Genomic DNA, 22,791 nt, shown 5'->3' with positions numbered 1-22,791 from the left:
ACACGAGAAGTAATTCTTCCACTCTACCCCGCGCTGATTAAGACTCAACCAGAGTATTGTGTCCAGTTCTGGGCGCCGCATTTCAGGAAAGATGTGGACAAATTGGAGAAAGGCCAGAGAGGAACAATAAAAATGATTCAAGGTCTAGAAAACATGACCTAGGAGGGAAGATTGAAAAACTGGGTTTGTTTAGTCTGGAGAAGAGAAGACTGAGGGGAGACATGAGAACCGCTCAGCACCTCTGAGGAGCAGCGGTGGGGACAGAACGCAGGTGTCCTGACTCAGTCAGAGCCCTACCCGCATGGCCATGCCACCACCCGCAAGTGGCCCTGTAAAAGTGCTGGTGATTAGACAAACGCTGCTCCATGCAAACAGCACCATCTGTTCGGAGCGCACTCCTTTCGTCTGGGACTCGGCAGATACGGTCTCTGCTCACCACCAGCTTCCCAGCACCTGATGGATCCAGGCATTAGTTCCAAAGTAAGAGGGGTGTGATCATGTGACCCCAAGGCAGACAGACAACAGCAAAGAGGCCTGCAGGGACTCACCTCCTCCATTGCGGTAGCAGAGATAGGGGAAGCGCCAGACGTTGCCCAGCCCCACACAATACCCAACGCAGGAGAGCAGGAACTCATACTTCCCACCCCACGTCTCCCTGGGCTGGCTGGGGGCAAGGTCCGGGGTCACGGGCTGGATCTGGAAGGCAGGCTGGGGCTGGCTCACGGACTGCGGGTGTTCAGGCTCCAGGGTCACACCATTCAGCTGGACCGGACTCCCCTGCGGTGGGAAGAGAAGGGGAAAAGGAGTCAGAGATCAGACAAATCCCGTTCGGCCGGCGTGCCAGCATGCACACTTGCATGCCCCCGGGAGGGAGGGCGGGTCTGTTAGCCCACAAGCAAGTTCTGAGCAACCTTCCCCCAGGCACCTCTCTTGGAAGACCCATGCCAGCAGCCCCACCTCACAGGAATGGAGGAGGCTGTCCCAAATATCTACGCCACTCTGGGAGCCCCCATGGCTTGGGACACTTAACACAACAGAGCCCTGTGGAGGGATCTGGAGGGAACAAGCCCCGCACACTGGCCCCTGGGGAGATGGGCCACATGGGATGACAGAGCAGAGGGCTCTCCTATTTCTAAAGGCTCTGATCCTCCCGTCTCCCTTGGCCCAATCCGGCATCTCAGCCCGTGTCACCATCAGCTTGGACAACGTGGCCAAAACTCAGCCCCCAACCTTTCCTCCCAAGGCCTCTCCACAGCCCCTGTTCTCTGTCACTGCATGCTGAGCAAACCATCGTCCTCTCCAGCAACCAGCGCCCCCCAGGAGTCAGCAGAGACTGCTCGCTTGGCCCCCACACACTCCAGCTCTCCACATCTCCCCCCCGCAGCATTTCTCAGCTCCGTCCTGTTCCTTCTGTCTCTTGCCCAGGCCGCACCACGTACCTTCCCCACCCCCATTCCATCCATAACACGGCGAGGGCAATCTTCCCTGCCAGTCACACTGGCCACATGCCTCCTCTCTGGAGCCCTCCACCAGCTCCCCCTCTTCTTGGGCTTCGAGTCCAAGCTTCTCAGCATTGGCCCTTCACAGCTCAACTGCTCGCTCCCCATCACCTCTTCCACCCAGCTGGTGGGACCATCCGCCTGTCTGCTCCTCACAAAATCTCTACCCCCACCCCCACCCCTAGCACAGCCTCCCTGAACTGCTCCATCAACCCACCAACCTCTCCTCCTGCTTCCCAGCCCCGAGCCAGACAGGCCACTGCCAGGATGCATGCAAGCGATCGGCCCCTGTTTGATGGCTGGGCTGTGGTTAATATCTATGCAGCAGGGTATCTGAGTGCGGCCCTCTCTCTCCCTCCTTCCCCATTTCATCAGCCAGGGGTGTCCTCTCTAGTGCAGGGGCTGTATCCACCTGTTGGCGCAGCACCCGGCACAAGGCCGAGATCCTGATCACGGCCTCTTATAAACCCTTCTCCTCCAGCTGGCAGAGCTCCAGAGCAACTCCACGCCTGCTGCGTCTAGGTACGAGGGGAAAAGCATGCAGGGGCTGGGCGGGGGAACAGGGGGATCACTTTCCCTTTCACCCAGGGACTGTCTGATCATCAGCACTTGCCATCCCCCTGCACAGAGGCTGCCAGGACTAACACCCTGGCAGAGCAGGGCTGCATGGGCACCATCTGCCATGGACAGACAGATCAGCAGCTCTCATCACTGCCAGCTGCCTGCCCCCGTCTCCAGTGCCTCTCTTCACACATCACCTGTCAGAGCAATGCCTGCAACTACCTGCTAGGCTGGACAAGGCTCAATCTCTTAGCAGCACTCACCATGGAAAAAAACAGACAATAATTCAACAGGGAAACTCAACTGCAAGCCGCAGGGTCATCAGAAAACACACCCAGCAGGCGAGGAAGGGGTGACTTGGGATTTCACGTAGAGCAGTGGTTCTCAACCAGGGGCACGTGTACCCCTGGGGGTACAGAGGGGTCTTCCAGGGGGTACATCAACTCATCTAGATATTTGCCTAGTGTTACAACAGGCTGCATAAAAAGCACTAACGAAGTCAGCACAAACTAAAATTTCATACAGACAAAATGAGAACGTCAGCGATATTTCAGTACTAGTGTGCTGGGACATTTTTACTTTCTCATGTCTGATTTTGTAAACAAGTCGTTTTTAAGTGAGGTGAAGCTTGGGGTACACAAGACAAATCAGGCTCCTGAAAGGGGTACAGCAGTCTGGGAAGGCTGAGAGCCACTGATGCGCCAGGATGTGACGTAGCGCATACAGCTCCCCCAAGTCGCAAGTTCACTGCTCGGCGAGGAGTGAGATCCAGGGAAAGGTTTCTCGTTTGTGCACAGTACGATACCCCGGCACAGTTCAGCACCTGCTACTTAGCTGGGCTCAGGGCTGGAACAGCAGGCGGGGATGCAAGGCAGGACTGAGGTGCACGGGCAGTGATGTTGTCGGGGTAGGGCGGGAGGCTCGAAGCACGGAGCACGCTGGACCGGAGGGGCAGCTTGCGTGTGCGCGGGGAAGTGCTGTACATCTCCAGCCAGCGCTGTCAGATCCTCGCTGGCGTGAGCGCTAAACTCGTGCACGAGGTCTGCTTAGAGAGAGGGAATTTGAACGAGTTTGTGTAGGGGCAGCAACAAGCGCTCCTGTCCCGGCACGTAACAGGGCAGGAGTTTACAGGTAGGCCCTCGATAATCCAGACACACACATGGGAGGTGTAGGGAAGCGAGCGACTTGGCACCAGTTATCTCAGCATTGAACACTGGCTCCCTGCAGAGAGGGCTCAGCTCCCAAGCTCACATCTGCGCTGTGATACCAGAGGGCTCCCCCATCACCTCTCCCCGGCCCCCCCATGTAAGGGGCATGGCACCACCAGTCTGCCTGCTCCCAGAACATAGCAATCACAGGGGCACACAGGATGGGAAGGAAACCTGGGGGCAGGGCACAAATGACCCAGAGCTGCAACATTTGGATCCACCCCAAAATCTGTATCTGGCCATCTCTAGCATCAGCAGGGCCAGCCCCAAGCCTATGGGACTCCAGCCAGCTCGCACTCCACCTACTTCACCTGCCCTAACACCTCACTGCCTCTGGCACTGAGGGGGAAGGCCGCTGGAGGGCAGCTGAGCCAGCCGGCACCCTGAGAGAGGGGCAGGATGAAGCAAATGTCAGGACAGGGCTTGATTAGTCCCTAGGTCAGCAGAGAGAGGAAGGAAGGAAGGAAGGAAGGAGCAGAGAGAGAGAGAGGCTTCAGGGAACACGGCAGATGCATGACTCCCAGGGCTCTCGGCAGTAGGCCAGCCGCTCTGGTATGAGTGTAGCCATCAGCTGCTGAGCGGCGGGTTTCACAGTCCACCAATCTTCAGGGACAGTTAGCAGCAGCAACTGAGTGGGGGAAGATTTCACATAAATCAGACTGCAGGGTGGGAGCCGGGTGAGCCCTGGACACTCCCTAGCCCCCAACTCAGGACAGCACCGCTCCTTGAACCCTAACAGCAGCCGGGATGCTCCTGGGGGAAGCCGGAGACCTTGGGAGCCAGCAGCAGCTTCTCCTGTAGCAGCTCCTTGGGGGTCTCAGGAGGCAGGTCACTGGCTCGGGCATGTGTTTTATACAGCACTATACTGAGAAGAGCCAGTCGCCAGCAGAGAGGGAGCTGGAAAAAACAGTTCAGAGCCAGGAGGTAGAACCGAGAATGTAGGGACCAGTCCAGTGAGTGCCAGGGATGCTCAGCACCCTAGAGAAGCCAGCGGGGCCCAAAGGGGCTCAGCACCCGCTGGGTCAGGTCCTTAAGTTATACACTCCTCTGGACTGAGTGTAACCAAAGCACCGTGCTCTGGCATTGATGAATGTCAGGTTGAAACACACACAGGCAGCAGGGTTTGGAGCACCGGCCACAGGGCCAGGAACTCATGAGTTCTAATCCCAGCTCTGCCACGGATTGGCTGCAGAGCTTTGGGCAGACTACTTGAGTCACAAAGGTTAATTTCCCCATCTGTGAAATAGGGATAATGATATTTAACCATCTGCCCCAAAGGGGAGGATTATTAGTCAGTGCGGTCAGAGCCCACTGTAAATTGTGTGTCTCGAATTAAGTTTCCCTTTTGAAACAATGGGTTAAATCATGGAAAAAATGTTTCACAAAACCCAACCGCTAAGGAAAATGGCTGTAGAGGGGTCACAGACCCCCAAATCCAGCATGTTCTCCCAACCCCACCTCTGCCTTGAAGAATTACAGAAACCAGAAGAGTCACTGGAGGTCAGAGGTCGTTTTGGAGCAAGGCTGATTATTATGGAAATTGAATACTGTGCATCAGTGCTTAATTTGTAATGAGAGAGGTTCTGGACTCAAGCAATTAGGTGCTGGGGCTCAAGCAATTCTTTTACATTCATAATTGATGCAGCAACCCAGAACTGCTAAGCCTAGAGGTGCTGGGGCTCAGCCCTGGCACAAATTAAGCACTGTTCTGCGCTTACAGCCTCACTCAGAAGATCTGAAAGTCCTGCACAAACATGAATTTGCCCTAGCCAGGCTGGTCAGTATTGTTACTCCTGGTTTAGAAATGGGGCAACTGAGGCACACAGTGAAGAAGTGACAAGCCAAAGGTCACACCGAGTGGCAGTAGTAAAATAACCGACCTAGAAACCTTAACTTCCAGGCCCCTACTTTAACTATTAGAGAATGCTACCTCCAACCCCACTTCTCTCAAACTAAGATTGTTTTTAGGGAAAGACACAAAATGTACTCTGTGTGTGTGTTGAGGTGCAGGGGGGAAGGATTCTGATTGCCAAAATGGGTGGGAGCCAGAAATTCTCTCAGCCCCTTAGCACTGGCCGCACTACCTGCAGAGACTCCATGGATGGATAAAACAGACTCAATGCCTACAAAAAGTGCTTGTAGCTGATCTGTGGAACACCATGCTGCCAGCACACTCCCTTACCTCCCCAGTTCTCTGTCACACCCACTTGTTGCATTGTCTTAATTTAGACCACAAGCTCTCTGGGGCGAGGACCATCTCTTACTATGCATTCCTACAGCACCCAGCACAATGGGGCTTGATCCTGAGTGGAGCCTCCGGGCACCTATGCAAGAGGTCATTTTAACTGGCTCTAAATCCTGGCACAATTCTTACTATCTCCCCACCCTTCTCTTCTAATGGGCATTTTCAACTTCACGTCCACCCCTGCTCCCTCGGAAGGAAAGCAGTTGGGTAACAGCAGAAAAGTAACATTCCCCAAAGTTTCAGAGTAACAGCCGTGTTAGTCTGTCTTTGCAAAAAGAAAAGGAGTACTTGTGGCACCTTAGAGACTAACCAATTTATTTGAGCATGAGCTTTCGTGAGCTACAGCTCACTTCATCGGATGCATACCGTGGAAACTGCAGTAGACATTATATACACACAGAGACCATGAAACAATACCCCCTCTCACCCCACTGTCCTGCTGGTAATAGCTTATCTAAAGTGATCATCAAGTTGGGCCATTTCCAGCACAAATCCAGGTTTTCTCACCCTCCGCCCCCCCCCCCCCCACACACACACACAAACTCACTCTCCTGCTGGTAATAGCCCATCCAAAGTGACCACTCTCTTCACAATGTGTATGATAATCAAGGTGGGCCATTTCCTGCACAAATCCAGGTTCTCTCACCCCCTAACCCCCCTCCAAAAACCACACACACAAACTCACTCTCCTGATGGTAATAGCTCATCCAAAGTGACCACTCTCCCTACAATGTGCATGATAATCAAGGTGGGTCATTTCCAGCACAGATCTAGGCTTTCTCACCCCCCCACCCCCCCCCGGGGGAACACACACACACACACACACACACACAAACTCACTCTCCTGCTGGCAATAGCTCATCCAAACTGACCACTCTCCAAGTTTAAATCCAAGTTTAACCAGAATGTCTGGGGGGGGGGCATAGGAAAAAGCAAGGGGAAATAGGCTACCTTGCATAATGACTTAGCCACTCCCAGTCGCTATTTAAGCCTAAATTAATAGTATCCAATTTGCAAATGAATTCCAATTCAGCAGTTTCTCGCTGGAGTCTGGATTTGAAGTTTTTTTGTTGTAAGATAGTGACCTTCATGTCTGTGATTGCGTGACCAGAGAGATTGAAGTGTTCTCCGACTGGTTTATGAATGTTATAATTCTTGACATCTGATTTGTGTCCATTTATTCTTTTACATAGAGACTGTCCAGTTTGACCAATGTACATGGCAGAGGGGCATTGCTGGCACATGATGGCATATATCACATTGGTGGATGTGCAGGTGAACGAGCCTCTGACAGTGTGGCTGATGTTATTAGGCCCTGTGATGGTGTCCCCTGAATAGATATGTGGGCACAGTTGGCAACGGGCTTTGTTGCAAGGATAGGTTCCTGGGCTAGTGGTTCTGTTGTGTGGTATGTGGTTGTTGGTGAGTATTTGCTTCAGGTTGCGGGGCTGTCTGTAGGCAAGGACTGGCCTGTCTCCCAAGATTTGTGAGAGTGTTGGGTCATCCTTCAGGATAGGTTGTAGATCCTTAATAATGTGTTGGAGGGGTTTTAGTTGGGGGCTGAAGGTGACGGCTAGTGGCGTTCTGTTATTTTCTTTGTTAGGCCTGTCCTGTAGTAGGTGATTTCTGGGAACTCTTCTGGCTCTATCAATCTGTTTCTTCACTTCTGCAGGTGGGTATTGTAGTTGTAAGAAAGCTTGATAGAGATCTTGTAGGTGTTTGTCTCTGTCTGAGGGGTTGGAGCAAATGCAGTTGTATCGCAGAGCTTAGCTGTAGACGATGGATTGTGTGGTGTGGTCAGGGTGAAAGCTGGAGGCATGTAGGTAGGAATAGCGGTCAGTAGGTTTCCGGTATAGGGTGGTGTTTATGTGACCATTGTTTATTAGCACTGTAGTGTCCGGGAAGTGGATCTCTTGTGCGGACTGGACCAGGCTGAGATTGATGGTGGGATGGAAATTGTTGAAATCATGGTGGAATTCCTCAAGGGCTTCTTTTCCATGGATCCAGATTATGAAGATGTCATCAATATAGCGCAAGTAGAGTAGGGGCTTTAGGGGACGAGAGCTGAGGAAGCGTTGTTCTAAATCAGCCATAAAAATGTTGGCATACTGTGGGGCCATGCGGGTACCCATAGCAGGCCTAATCACATCAGCCACACTATCAGAGGCTCGTTCACCTGCACATCCACCAATGTGATATATGCCATCCTGTGCCAGCAATGCCCCTCTGCCATTTACATTGGTCAAACTGGACAGTCTCTACGTAAAAGAATAAATGGACACAAATCAGATGTCAAGAATTATAACATTCATAAACCAGTCGGAGAACACTTCAATCTCTCTGGTCACGCAATCACCGACATGAAGGTCAATATCTTACAACAAAAAAACTTCAAATCCAGACTCCAGCGAGAAACTGCTGAATTGGAATTCATTTGCAAATTGGATACTATTAATTTAGGCTTAAATAGCGACTGGGAGTGGCTAAGTCATTATGCAAGGTAGCCTATTTCCCCTTGCTTTTTCCTATGCCCCCCCCCCCCCCAGACGTTCTGGTTAAACTTGGAGAGTGGTCAGTTTGGATGAGCTATTACCAGCGAGCAAGAGCGAGAGCGAGTGTGTGTGTGTGTGTGTGTGTGTTCCCCCGGGGGGGTGGGGGGGTGAGAAAGCCGCACATCCACCAATGTGATCTATGCCATCATGTGCCAGCAATGCCCCTCTGCCATGTACATTGGTCAAACTGGACAGTCTCTACGTAAAAGAATAAATGGACACAAATCAGATGTCAAGAATTATAACATTCATAAACCAGTCGGAGAACACTTCAATCTCTCTGGTCACGCAATCACAGACATGAAGGTCGCTATCTTAAAACAAAAAAACTTCAAATCCAGACTCCAGCGAGAAACTGCTGAATTGGAATTCATTTGCAAATTGGATACTATTAATTTAGGCTTAAATAGAGACTGGGAGTGGCTAAGTCATTATGCAAGGTAGCCTGTTTCCTCTTGCTTTTTCCTACCCCCCCCCCCCCAGATGTTCTGGTTTAACTTGGATTTAAACCTGGAGAATGGTCAGTTTAGATGAGCTATTACCAGCAGGAGAGTGAGTTTGTGTGTGTATGGGGGTGGGGGGGATGTGAGAAAACCTTGATCTATGCAGGAAATAGCCCGACTTGATTATGTAAAGAGTTGTCACTTTGGATGGGCTAGCACCAGCAGGAGAGTGAATTTGTGTGGGGGGGTGGAGGGTGAGAAAACCTGGATTTGTGCTGGAAATGGCCCACCTGTTGATCACTTTAGATAAGCTATTACCAGCAGGACAGTGGGGTGGGAGGAGGTATTGTTTCATGATTTCTGTGTGTATATAAAGTCTGCTGCAGTTTCCACGGTAAACATCTGATGAAGTGAGCTGTAGCTCACGAAAGCTCATGCTCAAATAAATTGGTTAGTCTCTAAGGTGCCACAAGTACTCCTTTTCTTTTTGCGAATACAGACTAACATGGCTGTTCCTCTGAAATAGATCTGTGCTGGAAATGACCCACCTTGATTACCATGCACATTGTAGGGAGAGTGGTCACTTTGGATAAGCTATTACCATCAGGAGAGTGAGTTTGTGTGTGTGGTTTTTGGAGGGGGGTGAGGGGGTGAGAGAACCTGGATTTGTGCAGGAAATGGCCCACCTTGATTATCATACACATTGTGAAGAGAGTGGTCACTTTGGATGGGCTATTACTGTTAGGGGGCTTATTCCTTCACCCACTTACTTCCCTGGTCCTTCTCGCATGAACAGAGAGCAACAATACCCGAAGTCCAAAGGTGCAAACAATTCGATGTTTATTGGGGTGAACTTCCAGCAAGCATGATTCCAGTTTCCTTCCTTAGTATCCTCCTTCCCAGCTCTGACACCACAAAGCCTTACACCTGTGTCCCTGTTCCCATTCCTGCCCTTAGCCAAACATGATTCCAACTTCCTTACTCCCATTCCCTGTTCCCATTTCCCCCTTTAGCAAAACATGATTCCAATTTTCTTACCCCCATTCCCTGTTCCCATCTCCCCCTTTAGCAAAACATGATTCCAACTTTCTTACCCCCATTCCCTGTTCCCATCTCACACACCCACATGCCCACCCCCACCCCGTCACTTCCTCATTGACTACAGATTATATAGTAAAACTTGAGTTCTGCTTAGCTATACCTTAACCAATCATTTTCCTGAAATTTAACTAACCAATCCTAACATATTGTAACATGATTATGTAACCAATTATATCCCACCACCTCAATTAGTTTACACCCAGCAAAATTAATTATACAGCAGACAGGAACAATCACAGAACCAGACAGAGATTACACAGACAAACAACAGCAAAGTGGGAACTATAATGCCAAAACAATACAGAAGTGAGGATTTCACATCCCAGCTATTGATAAGTGAGTTCTTGCCAGACAGGATGCTATCAAACTAAGTTTCCTTTTACATTTTCTAGGCACTTCCCTTTCTCTGGAGGTGATAGGAATACAATCCTGTCCTGATAGTGCCTAACAGCCCAATAGCACCTTATTTCAATGTGACTAGTTTGGAATGTGAGGAGGTGACCGGTCGCTTCCCAGCTTATGGCTGCCTCTGCTGCTTAGCCAAAGGCCTTAGCCTAAGAACAGGGCCACAAACTGTCACAGTAAGAGAAGGCCCTTACTCCAGCAGACAGTGATTTTGATTCTTTCTTTTATACCTCTATCACTAGCCAAGTGATAAGAATACACCTAAATTCTTAGAGTACAGGCCTTTGCAGACAGGCCTGAATATCTATATCCTAACAATTACCAGCAGGAGAGTGAGTTTGGGGGGGGGGGGGGGGGCGGAGGGTGAGAAAACCTGGATTTGTGCTGGAAATGGCCCAACTTGATGATCACTTTAGATAAGCTATTACCAGCAGGACAGTGGGGTGGGAGGGGGTATTGTTTCATGGTCTCTGTGTGTATATAATGTCTACTGCAGTTTCCACAGTATGCATCCGATGAAGTGAGCTGTAGCTCACGAAAGCTTATGCTCAAATAAATTGGTTAGTCTCTAAGGTGCCACAAGTACTCCTTTTCATTCCCCAAAGTGGCATGTCCTATTGCTCAAGTCTATGTCACCAGCTGGTCACGTCCACCAGCCTTTGAGGCCACATCCAAGACACAACTCTGCATGCTGGGAAGCAGGAAACACATGACAAAATACCACACGGGCTGTGCCACACCTCTGGGCTCACATGCTGCTTCCCATGAGCATTTAGTTCTGTTCATGCACGGAAGAGGTATTGCATGGGCAACAGCAGCCCTGACCACAGCCCCACTTCAGTTCCCGTGGCCTCCGCTGAGGCTGCTAACAAGAGGAAATCAGTCAGGGCCAGCTTTTGGAGTGTGGGTTTTCTGATGCGGAAGCCCTGTTGTCTGCTACAAGCCAGCCAGAGACCCAGACTGGCAGACACATTTCACATAGGACGCTGGACACCCAACCCTACCAAAAAAGGCTGTACTAGCTGCCACAGTGGTGTTAAGGACAGGTCGGCCAGTTTAACGAAGGAAGAATGGACTAAGGGTTAAGGTACCGGAGTGGGACCCAGCGAATCTAGGTTCTATTCCTGGGACTTCCAGTGATACCTTGGGCCAATCAGTGTCCCCACCTGTAAAAGGAGGATGACAATGCGGGGAGGGATCACTCAGTGGTTTGAGCATTGGCCTGCTAAACCCAGGGTTGTGAGTTCAATCCTTGAGGGGGCCATTTAGGGATCTGGGGCAAAAATTGGGGATTGGTCCTGCTTTGAGCAGGGGGTGGGACTAGATGACCTCCTGAGATCCCTTCCAACCCTGATATTCTATGACCCTTCCCCTCCGCCCCCTGTCCCTCCCGACAGGAGTGTTGTGAAGACTCACTCATTAATACATGAGGAGCTCAGATACTATGGCGACCATAAAAGTGTCTAGTCATGGAACAGAGCATCTCATTCATAGCTTGAGCAGTCATGTGCGTTTAGTATACGTGTATTATTCTATATGATGTGGCCCCTGCTATTTCTGTACAAACAATTTAAATAGTCAGCAGGGAGAACCTACTTCCAGCGGAACTCTAGTAAGAGGCTGTATCTGCCTGCCTTCCAGACATGGACAATGTCTAAAAAGCATCGTATCAAGGGGAAATTCATAAGGGGAGAAAGGGGGTTCCATCTCTCTGAACACCTTGAATTTATTATTTTTATTATCTTAGCACCTAGGAGCCCTAGTCTGGCACCGGCCACTGTCAGAGACAAGATATTAGGTGAGATGGACCATTGGCCTGACACAGTACGGCTGTTCTTATGTTCTTGGTCGAGAAGCAGGAACTCCATTGTGCTAAGCGCTGTACAGACACAGAACAAAATGATGGGCCGTGCCCCGAAAAGCTCACAGTCAAAGACAAGCTGTCATAAATGTAAAGGGAAGGGTAAACCCCTTTAAAATCCCTCCTGGCCAGAGGAAAAATCTGCTCACCTGTAAAGGGTTAAGAAGCTAAAGGTAACCTCGCTGGCACCTGACCAAAATGACCAATAAGGAGACAAGATACTTTCAAAAGCTGGGAGGAGGGAGAGAAACAAAGGGTCTGTGTCTGTTGGTATGCTGCTTTGCCGGGGATAGACCAGGAATGGAGTCTTAGAACTTTTAGTAAGTAATCTAGCTAGGTATGTGTTAGATTATGATTTCTTGAAATGGCTGAGAAAAGAATTGTGCTGAATAGAATGACTATTCCTGTCTGTGTGTCTTTTTTGTAACTTAAGGTTTTGCCTAGAGGGGTTCTCTATGTTTTGAATCTAATTACCCTGTAAGGTACCTACCATCCTGATTTTACAGGGGTGATTCCTTTACTCCTATTTACTTCTATTTCTATTAAAAGTCTTCTTGTAAGAAAACTGAATGCTTTTTCATTGTTCTCAGATCCAAGGGTTTGGGTCTGTGGTCACCTATGCAAATTGGTGAGGATTTTTACCAAACCTTTCCCAGGAAGTGGGGTGCAAGGGTTGGGAGGATTTTGGGGGGAAAGACGTGTCCAAACTACGTTTCCCAGTAAACCCAGTTAGAGTTTGGTGGTGGCAGTGGTTATTCCAAGGACAAAGGATAAAATTAATTTGTACCTTGGGGAAGTTTTAACCTAAGCTGGTAAAAGTAAGCTTAGGAGGTTTTCATGCAGGTCCCCACATCTGTACCCTAGAGTTCAGAGTGGGGGAGGAACCTTGACACAAGCGATGACAGACAGACCGATAGGGGAGCACAACGAGGCCATCCTGCTCTGTGTGATTGGCAGTGGGCTCAGGACACCAGCCATCTTTTTGGAGGCCTCACGGCAAAGGAGAGTTTTGTGGAGAGATTTGAAAGCAGACAGTGAGGTCGGTCTGTGGGCCCTTACAGGGAGGGCCTTGCAGGCTTGTGGGGCAGTGTGAGAGAATGCACAAAGGTGTTTGTTTTGAAATCTAACAAGTGGGTGATGGAGACTGGCGCTCTTGGCCTGGCCCTATTAACAAGAGAGGCAGACAGAGCCCGTTCTGAGCCACCGAGTGCCATATTCATTACACCCAGGCTGGCACTGTGTGTTTCATAGTGTTATTGTGCAGTTATCTCAATTCCATAGCTATCATCTCTGTGTTCGGTAAACACACTAGGGCCGGCTAAGCCAGCGCCCTTGGGTGGGTGACATCACTTGGTACCGCCCAGCAAAACCCTGATCACTCATGTTCCTTTCAGCAGGAGGCCTGCACTGAGTCACAAGTAGGGCTCTGCAATGGGCAGGACCGCAGGCAAGAGTGCCCCAAGACGACGGCGGGGGGGGGGGGGGTAGGAGATCAGAGAGTTGCCGTTAGCCATGATAACAGGGGACATGTGTATGGGAAGAGGGTGTGGGATCAGGAGTTTGTCATTCCACATCCCGGCCCCCTTATCAGGAGCGGAGATGGGGCTGACCCACATGGTACCCCCTGCAGGCAGTTGTGCTGTCTGTGATAGGACCAGTGCTGATGACAGGGCCCTGTTTCTTTTCTCTGTGGTGCAGCAACACAAGAGCAATTGCCAGAAACCTGAAAGGGCAGCCACACCCCAGCATAGCCTGCAGCTCCCTCAGATAGGACAGCTTTACATGACTAACGCCCATGGCAGGGTCCCACGGAAACCCAGCTGCACAGAACCAAAAGGCCCAGGATGGCAGCTCTGAGCAGTAAATCGTATTTGCCTCTGTGGACCCTGCGCTGCTAACCCACCTGTCACACGAAACCCACAACACCACACGCTTAGTCACATGAGGGCTGCAAAGGCAAGAAGAGGAAGAGAGCTCTGTCTATTTCAGTCTCCTACACAGACACTCTGGGAGCCGCATACATTAGTCACATCTGCTCAATGGCATCAAGGTGCTGGCCACGGTGTATCAACTGCATCTGATGTATGGGAAATACACCAGCCACAGTCTTTCCTGCATGCATGCAGCAAGTCAGACTAAATGAGTGGGTGGAGAGCGTCTGGTGCAGCTCACTTAGATCAAGAGAGAGCACTGCATTCTGGGAGTTATATTACCCACAGGTCTCTCCCTCCTATTAAAGGAGAAGGCAGGTGGAAACTGTTTCATTTCCTGCATTAGGTGAAACTTTTATGCACCTGGCAAGTTGTCAGTGTCGCCACATCAGTCACGCAAAGTGCAGGAAACCCTGTTCCAGACAAAGGATGGGCAAGATCTGGATAGGATTTATGGTCTATGAGTTTTTACGCTCCTCTGTTGGGGGATTGTAATTCTAAACTACCATAGAACTAGAAGCACAAAAATAGGAAAGACTACCACTATAAAGCTACACTCCTAAGATTATAAATGATCTTACTTAAACCTTTTGATCTCGGATTCTTTGTAACCATATGCAATATACACTATCTTAAAGATGTTTCAGGGATTAAACACACACAAAATCCCTCCAAGGAAATCCCGAACTAAGGCTATTAGTGGGCCAGATTCCAATCTCAGTAACTCTGCTAAAGCAAATAGAGTCATCACTCCAAATCTACCTGTGTAACCGACCAAGATTGGAATCTGTAGCTGCCTGCTACAGGCTAGTGGGGACGGGGGTGCCAGAGAATCCTACTTATGGTAGGAGCTACAAAATGTAACAGCAAGGGGAGTTAAGTACACACAGCCAGCTTTGCAGCTCTGAACTGCATGACTTTTGATGAGAGCCTGTCACCTTTAGGTCACAAGTTCAAGCCAAGCCCAGCCAACACCCGGAGAGGAAGAACTGGAAAGTTTGGTGCTCAGGTGAAAGTAGGTGCGTGTATGGGATGTCTCAGACATTTGCTCAAATCTCAACAGGGAGTGATCCCAGCTGAATGGGGCCTCGAGAGCTTCCCCTCCCAAGTCATGATTCAGGTGGGGAAGCCTGCCCTGGGGCTGCCAGTCTGGAGATAATCAGAGACTCACAGCCCCATCCCCGGACACCTAGACAGGAAGAAAGTAAGAGTCCTTTCCCAAGCCCGGCTATACTCACCGGCATCACCGTTGCAGGCATTTCCTGCTCCAGGAAGTCACTCTGCCTTATACCCTCGGTGGCCCATTGTTCAGGGAACAGCTTCATTCCAAGACTGTGGGTGAATGAAAGGAGCCAGCAGAGGAAGAACCTACTACAGCCTAAGCCATGGCAAGGCAGGAAGAAAGACAGACATTAGGGAACTGAAGCCCATATCACTCTCACCTGGGGGCCAGGTGAAGCCCCGCCCCTTAGCCTCACATGTCACCTGGGATTCTTCACAGTAACCAGAACCCACCCTCACTCAGGCAAGGCAGCGCTCCCCAAGCTTAAAGAGACACCGTCCCTTTCTGTGCATGCAGCAGGCAAGGGAATAAGGGAGATGTCACACAGCGGGAGGCTGAATTACTATTGTTGCCTGCCTGGGAAGATCTTAAGGAGCTGGGTGCTTCGCAGACACGTGAAGAGACATGGTCCCTGTCCCAACGAACTTGCTTATGGGCATCTCCCACCTTTGGCAGGGACCAGGAACACAACTTGCTAATTAGGATTAATTTGTTAATGTTTGTTCAGTGCTTTGCAAATGTGCAATGCTGTCAAAGTGCTAATTACACACCACTCACCACCCCTGGGGGCAACCAAGTGTCAGGATCAATGTGGAGAAAGGGGCAAAGATTCATAGATGTCCCTGCAAGCCAAACTGTACCCTTCAGCACTCCCCAAGGATGGGCCCAACCCATCACTTGTCCCCAAAATTCAACCTGACTCCCCATCTCCTGGGCTTGGCGGAATGGGGGACGTGTTCTGCTTTGTATGCAAGAAGGTGCAGGTTCAAGTCCTTACTTAGGCAACCCAAGTTCAACTCCTTACTCTGCCCCAGATTTCCCATCTGATCTTGGGCAAGTCCCTTAGTGTCTGTTTGCCTCAGTTTGGATAATTGCCCTGTCCTACCTCCCCCTCACTGGTTGTTGTGACAATAAATACATTAAAGATTGTAAAGTGCTGAGATGCTACAATAATAGGAGCCATGTAAGTACTTACACTAGATAGGTAACGTCACCCTCACGGTCCCACACACTAGTGAACAGACTTTGGGATATGTAGGGGGTGACGAGCTATTCCTCAATGGACTGTTCCGAACAGTTCCGGCCTCAGGAAACTCTTTGAAACTATTTACAACTTTCAGGCTGACCTAAGCATGGGCAGAAGCTCGCAGGCAGAAATTTATTTAGCTGCCCATCAGGTACTGCTATTCTTATCTCCAGAACCAAGGAATGCGTCTCAAAGACCTCCTTTATAATAATCTCACACTAAGCTACACTTCCCTCGCAGATGCATCTTAATACTGACGTCACTGAAAACATTATGTTAAAAGAACATTGAGATTCTCATGGGTAATAATTTATGCCTGCCAGAAAGAGTCCAAAAGGCATTTATATACAAGACACACAATAGTGTCCTTAAGAGCCACGGCCTAATACACTGCTCTTTCTAGGCTGCAGAAAACAGTGTACATTGTCTAGTCGGAACTAACACATGTTCATGCATTTGTAGACTGTATCAAATGAATAGAGGCAAATATTTCCTACTTTTGGGGTACTTCCCCATGCAACTTGAACACTAGGCTTAGCAGAACTGTTACTAATTTAAACGGATCATATCAGTGTTTATTTTGAAACATTTTAAATGTGTATAAAGAAAAGGAGTACTAGTGGCACCTTAGAGACTAACCAATTTATTTGAGCATAAGCTTTCGTGAGCTACAGCTCACTTCAGCGGATGCATTCAGTGGAAAATATAGTGAGGAGATTTATATACACACAGAACATGAAAAAATGGGTGTTATCATACACACTGTAAGGAGAGTGATCACTTAAGATGAGCTGGGGGGGGGGTAGGTGGGATAAACCTTTTGTAATGATAATCAAGGTGGGCCATTTCCAGCAGTGGACAAGAACGTCTGAGGAACAGTAGAGGGGGGGAAATAAACAGGGGAAATAGTTTTACTTTGTGTAATGACCCATCCACTCCCAGTCTATTTCAAGCCTAAGTTAATTGTATCCAATTTGCAAATTAATTCCAATTCAGCAGTCTCTCGTTGGAGTCTGTTTTTGAAGTCTTTTTGTTCTAATATTGCGACCTTTAGGTCTGAAATCGAGTGACCAGAGAGATTGAAGTGTTCTCCGACTGGTTTATGAATGTTATAATTCTTGACATCTGATTTGTGTCCATTTATTCTTTTACGTAAAGACTGTCCAGTTTGACCAATGTACATGGCAGAGGGGCATTGCTGGCACATGATGGCATATATCCCATTGGTAGATGTGCAGGTGAACAAGCCCGATAGTGTGGCTGATGTGATTAGGCCCTATGATGGTGTCTCCTGAATAGATATGTGGATACAGTTTGCAACGGGCTTTGTTGCAAGGATAGGTTCCTGGGTTAGTGGTTCTGTTGTGTGGTGTGTGGTTGCTGGTGAGTATTTGCTTCAGGTTTGGGGGCTGATTGTAGGCAAGGACTGGCCTGTCTCCCAAGATTTGTGAGAGTGATGGGTCATCCTTCAGGATAGGTTGTAGATCCTTGATGATGCGTTGGAGAGGTTTTAGTTGGGGGCTGAAGGTGACGGCTAGTGGCGTTCTGTTATTTTCTTTGTTGGGCCTGTCCTGTAGTAGGTGACTTCTGGGTACTCTTCTGGCTCTGTCAGTTTGTTTCTTCACTTCGGCAGGTGGGTATTGTAGTTGTAAGAAAGCTTGACAGAGATCTTGTAGGTGTTTGTCTCTGTCTGAGGGGTTGGAGCAAATGCAGTTGTATCGCAGAGCTTGGCTGTAGACGATGGATCGTGTGGTGTGGTCTGGGTGAAAGCTGGAGGCATGCAGGTAGGAATAGCAGCCAGTAGGTTTCCGGTATAGGGTGGTGTTTATGTGACCATCGCTTATTAGCACCGTGGTGTCCAGGAAGTGGATCTCTTGTGTGGACTGGTCCAGGCTGAGGTTGGACCAACGAGTCTCCAGCGAGAGACTGCTGAATTGGAATTAATTTGCAAACTGGATACAATTAACTTAGGCTTGAATAGAGACTGGGAGTGGATGTGTCATTACATAAAGTAAAACTATTTCCCCATGTTTATTTCCCACACCCCCCACTGCTCCTCGGATGTTCCTGTTAACTGCTGGAAATGGCCCACCTTGATTATCACTACAAAAGGTTTTCTCCCCACCCTACCCGCCCCCCCGCTCTCCTGCTGGTAACAGCTCATCTTAAGTGATCACTCTCCTTACAGTGTGTATGATAACACCCATTTTTTCATGTTCTGTGTGTATATAAATCTCCTCACTGTATTTTCCACTGAATGCATCCGATGAAGTGAGCTGTAGCTCATGAAAGCTCATGCTCAAATAAATTGGTTAGTCTCTAAGGTGCCACTAGTATTCCTTTTCTTTTTGCGCATATAGACTAACACGGCTGCTACTATGAAACCTTTAAATGTGTATGTATGTCAATTTTCACAGCTGCGGGAAATTATGCGGGGTATCAGACCATAGTTATTTAAGGACAGTAGACATAGAGATTCAAAGAGCGAAAGCTCTAGAACTGTTGACACACAAATTGTCAATATCACATTTCAAAATATATAAAGTAAATCTCCCTAAATCAAACTCTAATAAGTTCTCAGGCAGCATTTTGCTTACTTTGCCTCCTTGTAGATTTTGATTGTGATAATTGGAAATATTGCTTTGTCTGTGTATGTACAATGAAATTGACATTTATTAACATTTACTGATAAAAATCTAATTCTTCCAAGCCTACTTAACGCTCATTTAGTTTTTTAAATGGAATTTCCTAGGGTTTTTTCTTTTAAAAAAACAGAGAAAAAGCCACACACCACCATGTCCCTCACAAGGTCCATAGGAGGGAGACACGCCCTCTGTGCCATAGTAACATCCAGGTGATTTTTTTACCTTAGGGGGTTTACACAGAACCCTGCCTCATTCTCTGTGTCCCTCACAGGATGGGCAGTGAATGAGATGAGAGCTATTGAGGAGCCTTGCCTCACTACCTGCACATCATACAAGCCACTCAGGTAGTAAACAAATACCCAGATAGGCAGACAGAAAGGGTTCCAGGAATGAGACATGGCATGCACTGAATGAGGTCAGTCTCACATGCACACCACACCAACTGTGCATTTTAAAAAAACAATGCGTCTTTAAAATGTACATTACATAAAGCAGGACCCCACTCTGCACATTTCCCTGCACTGAACTATGCATGTCCTTTATCAGATGTGCAAGGCCTGGTGTAGGCTTATAAGACTCACCACAGACACCTACCTGCAATCCAAATGTTGGAGCTACTGAAAAGTTGCAGGGCAGCTCCGATCTGGGGAGCAGAGCATGGGTGGCGATGGGAAAGCACATGTCACTGCAGAACAAGTCTGACTACTTTCCACCAATTTATTTGTTGTCTCTCCTTCTCTCTCTCTTTTTCCTGTTGAAGTAAAATGGAAAGAAACTTTAGAATAAAAATTCAGAAGTCCTGGATCTCAGCTCCCCAGAGCTTCTGCTCCCTCTGGGTTGATGCAATGTCCCTAAAGATTTGCTTGCTGGTGCAAATTCAAATGAGAAATAAGGCACACATTTTGAACAGTGGGGGTGATTAACCACCAGAACAAACTACCATGGGAAGTGATGGATTCTCTCTCTCTCTCTCTCGAAGTCTCCAAATCTTATTGCAGGATGGGGTTCAACCCCTTTAATCTTTGTGTAATGTGTTAGCTTTTCTCTCTGAGTTTTAATTTTTATTTTCATTTCCAGAGTACTAATGAATTTTCTGATTGTTTTTCATTTTCAATCAGTGACCTCTAGTGCCCGGTTTGGTTCATTACAAGAGAGTTATAGCATTACCTTGACACAGAGCCTGGTTTTCAAAAGCAGCCACAACTCCAGCGGAAGTCAAAGCGAGCTACAGGTGCTCAGCATCCCTGAAAATCAGGCCCCCATCCTGCATGTCAATGCAGAGCAGATAAGACCTCAGTTATTACTAGGCTTGGAAGGCTGGGTTTGTTATTAGTAAATGTCAGTAATAGAAATTGATGAACAATTTTTACAAATAGGTTAAGTGTGAAAAATGCTGCTTGAAAACTTATGAGAGCTTGATTTAAGGATATCTACTTTGTATATTTTGACACGCGTTGTTAAAAATTTGTATTCCAAAGTTATAAGGCGTGAACTTTTGAATCTTAACATCTACTGTCATTAAGTAACTACTGCCTGACCCCCCTGCCCACAATGTTTGATGACCACATACCTTCCTGCAACTGTAAACATTTACATTGATAAAAAAGCTGAAACCTCATAATTTTGTCCAACTGCTAAAATTTAAATCGATAAAAATAAAAAATGCTTAAAATTAAACATTGATAGAATCTGCTGAAATTATATTTAAAAAAATCAAATTCTGCCAAAGGTTAGTAATTATGGTCTTGTACAGCAAACTCCCTGGAACTCATTTCATTTGAGGGCTGAGCCACATTGCCGGGATTTCAAACTGACCCCACAAACCATGGGCATTTCAAACCTGTGTTTTCCAGTGGCTCTCAATCGTTCCAGATGACTATATCCCTTTCAGGAGTCTGATTTGTCTTGGGTACCCTCAAGTTTCACCTCACTTAAAAACTACTTGCTTACAAAATCAGATCTAAAAATACAAAAGTGTCCCAGCCCACTATTCCTGACAAATGGCTCACTTTCTCATGTTTACCATATAATTATAAAATAAATCAGTTGGAATATAAATATTGTGCTTACACGTTTCAGTGTATCGTATACAGATCATTGTATGAAACTTTAGTTTCTACTGACTTTGCTAGTGCTTTTTATGCAGCCTGTTGTAACACTAGGTAAATATCTAGATGAGTTGATGTATCCCCGGAAAAATCTCTGCTTACCCCCAGGGGTACATGTACCCCTGGTTGAGAACCACTGTTTTAGATCTCTCAGCTATTCCCTTCTCCAGTCTATGGGTATCCCAGGGTTTACATGTGTTACACTTACCAGCACATCCCACTGACGTTAAAGCCCTGGAAGAATAATCACTACAACCCTCACTCCCCAGTATGGGATGTGGGGGCTGCACTGTGAGACAGGACATGTAAGGAAATACCAAGGAAGGCGGGGGCAGGGGGGGGTGGGGGGAGAAGGGGAGAAGGGGAGAAGAGAGAAAGAGGGATAGTGAGGAACATAGAGAAAGGGAGAGGAGGGAATAAAACTGATCCTGTTTTCAGTGCATGTGCCCTCTGCCCCCTCCAAGTTAAACAGCCTCTTGGGGAGGAAAAGAACCAGCAGAGGACAGCAGTTTGAGCAGCACCTCCACATGCTGGGCAAAGCCAGAGGCCACGAGCAGCAGCAGCGTTGGTCACGATACACAGGTCAGAGGAACCCACCATCTGACAATGCCTGTGACTCCTTAACTTTCAGCCTCTCGCTCTTTTAAAATGATCTTTTTTTTTAAAAAATAAATTTGATGTGACTCTACCGCGGGCGAAAGGTGCCAGACTGGCCGCCCTTGGACAGCAACGTTCTTTGCTCATCCACAGCTTCTATGCAACACAGACAGTGAGGGGGTAGCTTCTCCTGTACCATCCCCAGCGGGGCAGGGGTGAGGGGGTAGTTTTAGTCTTCAGGTCTATTCAGCCCTTGGGCTCTTTGCTGAGTATGCCAACCAGCAGGGCAATTGGTGTTTTCCGTGATGTAAATGCCTGTCCATTTGGGACTGGACTGAGGCCATCACCTCCTTTGACAAAGGCCAATCACCAGACAATAACTACCATTGGAACAGAGCTAACTTTGATCAGTGATCTAGCCCTGAAAGGCTCCGTATCATTTCCATTCTCTGGCTCCAGCCAATTGCTCATCTCCCTGGTCTTGTTTTTATCTATCCCTTTTCATCACCATACATCGCAGTGAATGTCAATATCTGATCTCTCCTAAGTCTCTACTTCCCTGCCACAAGCGGCTCTCTGCCCATTTACTGCCCAACCCAGAACACCACGTTCATTTCTCTGAGTCTGCCTTGCATACGTACATTTCCATGGCATTTCAGGAGCTCTGCAGCAATCTCACACAATTCTGTATCTAGATGCCATTGGTTACAACCTTTTTTCAGTGCAGCAAAATCATGAAAAGCAGAAAGTGTCCATTTCATCCAAGTCTAGTCCCAGCAGCCATGGCTGGGAGGCTGAAAGATGTGGAAAACTGAACAGATAAAATTTAAAAAAAAAAAAATAAACAAACAACTTTCATCTGAAAAACTTGTTTATCCAAAATCCCCCATCACAAAATCTTCCATTCAGCTGAAAAGCCTGTGTATCTTAATGACTCTTATGTCCCCCACTTTGCTTGCATACATAAACCTCCTTCTCTGTGGTGTGATGACAATCTAAATTGAGTAGTCCATGAGAAAAAAGGAAACTGGCCATACAAACTTGTTTTGTTGGAGGGAAATGAAGCAAGAGAAGAGACCTGCTTTGGGCTACTGTGGTAACTTCCACTTTGCAGCATCTTCCATAGCAGGGTTACGGTTACATGACTGCTCAACGGCCAAACCCTTGTGACAAGAGCCACTGAAATCTAGTGAGTAAAGCAAGCAGGATTTGACACCCCCGCCCCCCCGGCTCCAAAAGTAGCTGAGACCTGATTCTCCATCACCCTGCACCCCATGTAGTCAATTCTGCCTGTGCAAAATGCTGTCAAGTGAGTCTAGAATGGTA

The 22,791-nt window shown here is 48.0% G+C and overlaps 1 protein-coding gene across 3 annotated transcripts in view; it reads right to left on the bottom strand.

Moving 5' to 3' along the window:
• Nucleotides 1-22,588, bottom strand: part of LOC140907329 (sodium-dependent proline transporter-like) — a 47,099-nt gene extending 24,511 nt beyond the window's left edge. The window contains exons 1-5 of one of the 3 annotated variants that reach the window (XM_073333010.1): nt 22,107-22,588; nt 19,928-20,024; nt 19,355-19,511; nt 15,045-15,184; nt 549-777 (exon numbers count right to left, since the gene is read on the bottom strand). In XM_073333010.1, the coding sequence (XP_073189111.1) occupies nt 549-777; nt 15,045-15,131 (316 nt within the window). In that variant the 5' untranslated portion in view covers nt 15,132-15,184; nt 19,355-19,511; nt 19,928-20,024; nt 22,107-22,588. Of the gene's footprint in view, nt 1-548; nt 778-15,044; nt 15,235-19,354; nt 19,512-19,927; nt 20,025-22,106 lie in introns of those variants that run through there. The other 2 variants (XM_073333020.1, XM_073333030.1) reach the window with 2 other exon arrangements.
• Between the last annotated feature and the right edge of the window lie 203 nt (nt 22,589-22,791).

Source organism: Lepidochelys kempii, chromosome 1 (genome assembly GCF_965140265.1).
Source record: "Lepidochelys kempii isolate rLepKem1 chromosome 1, rLepKem1.hap2, whole genome shotgun sequence".
NCBI lineage: Eukaryota > Metazoa > Chordata > Testudines > Cheloniidae > Lepidochelys > Lepidochelys kempii.
The sequence above is the reverse complement of the archived record's forward strand: the minus strand, read 5'-3'. Positions and strand labels throughout refer to the sequence as shown.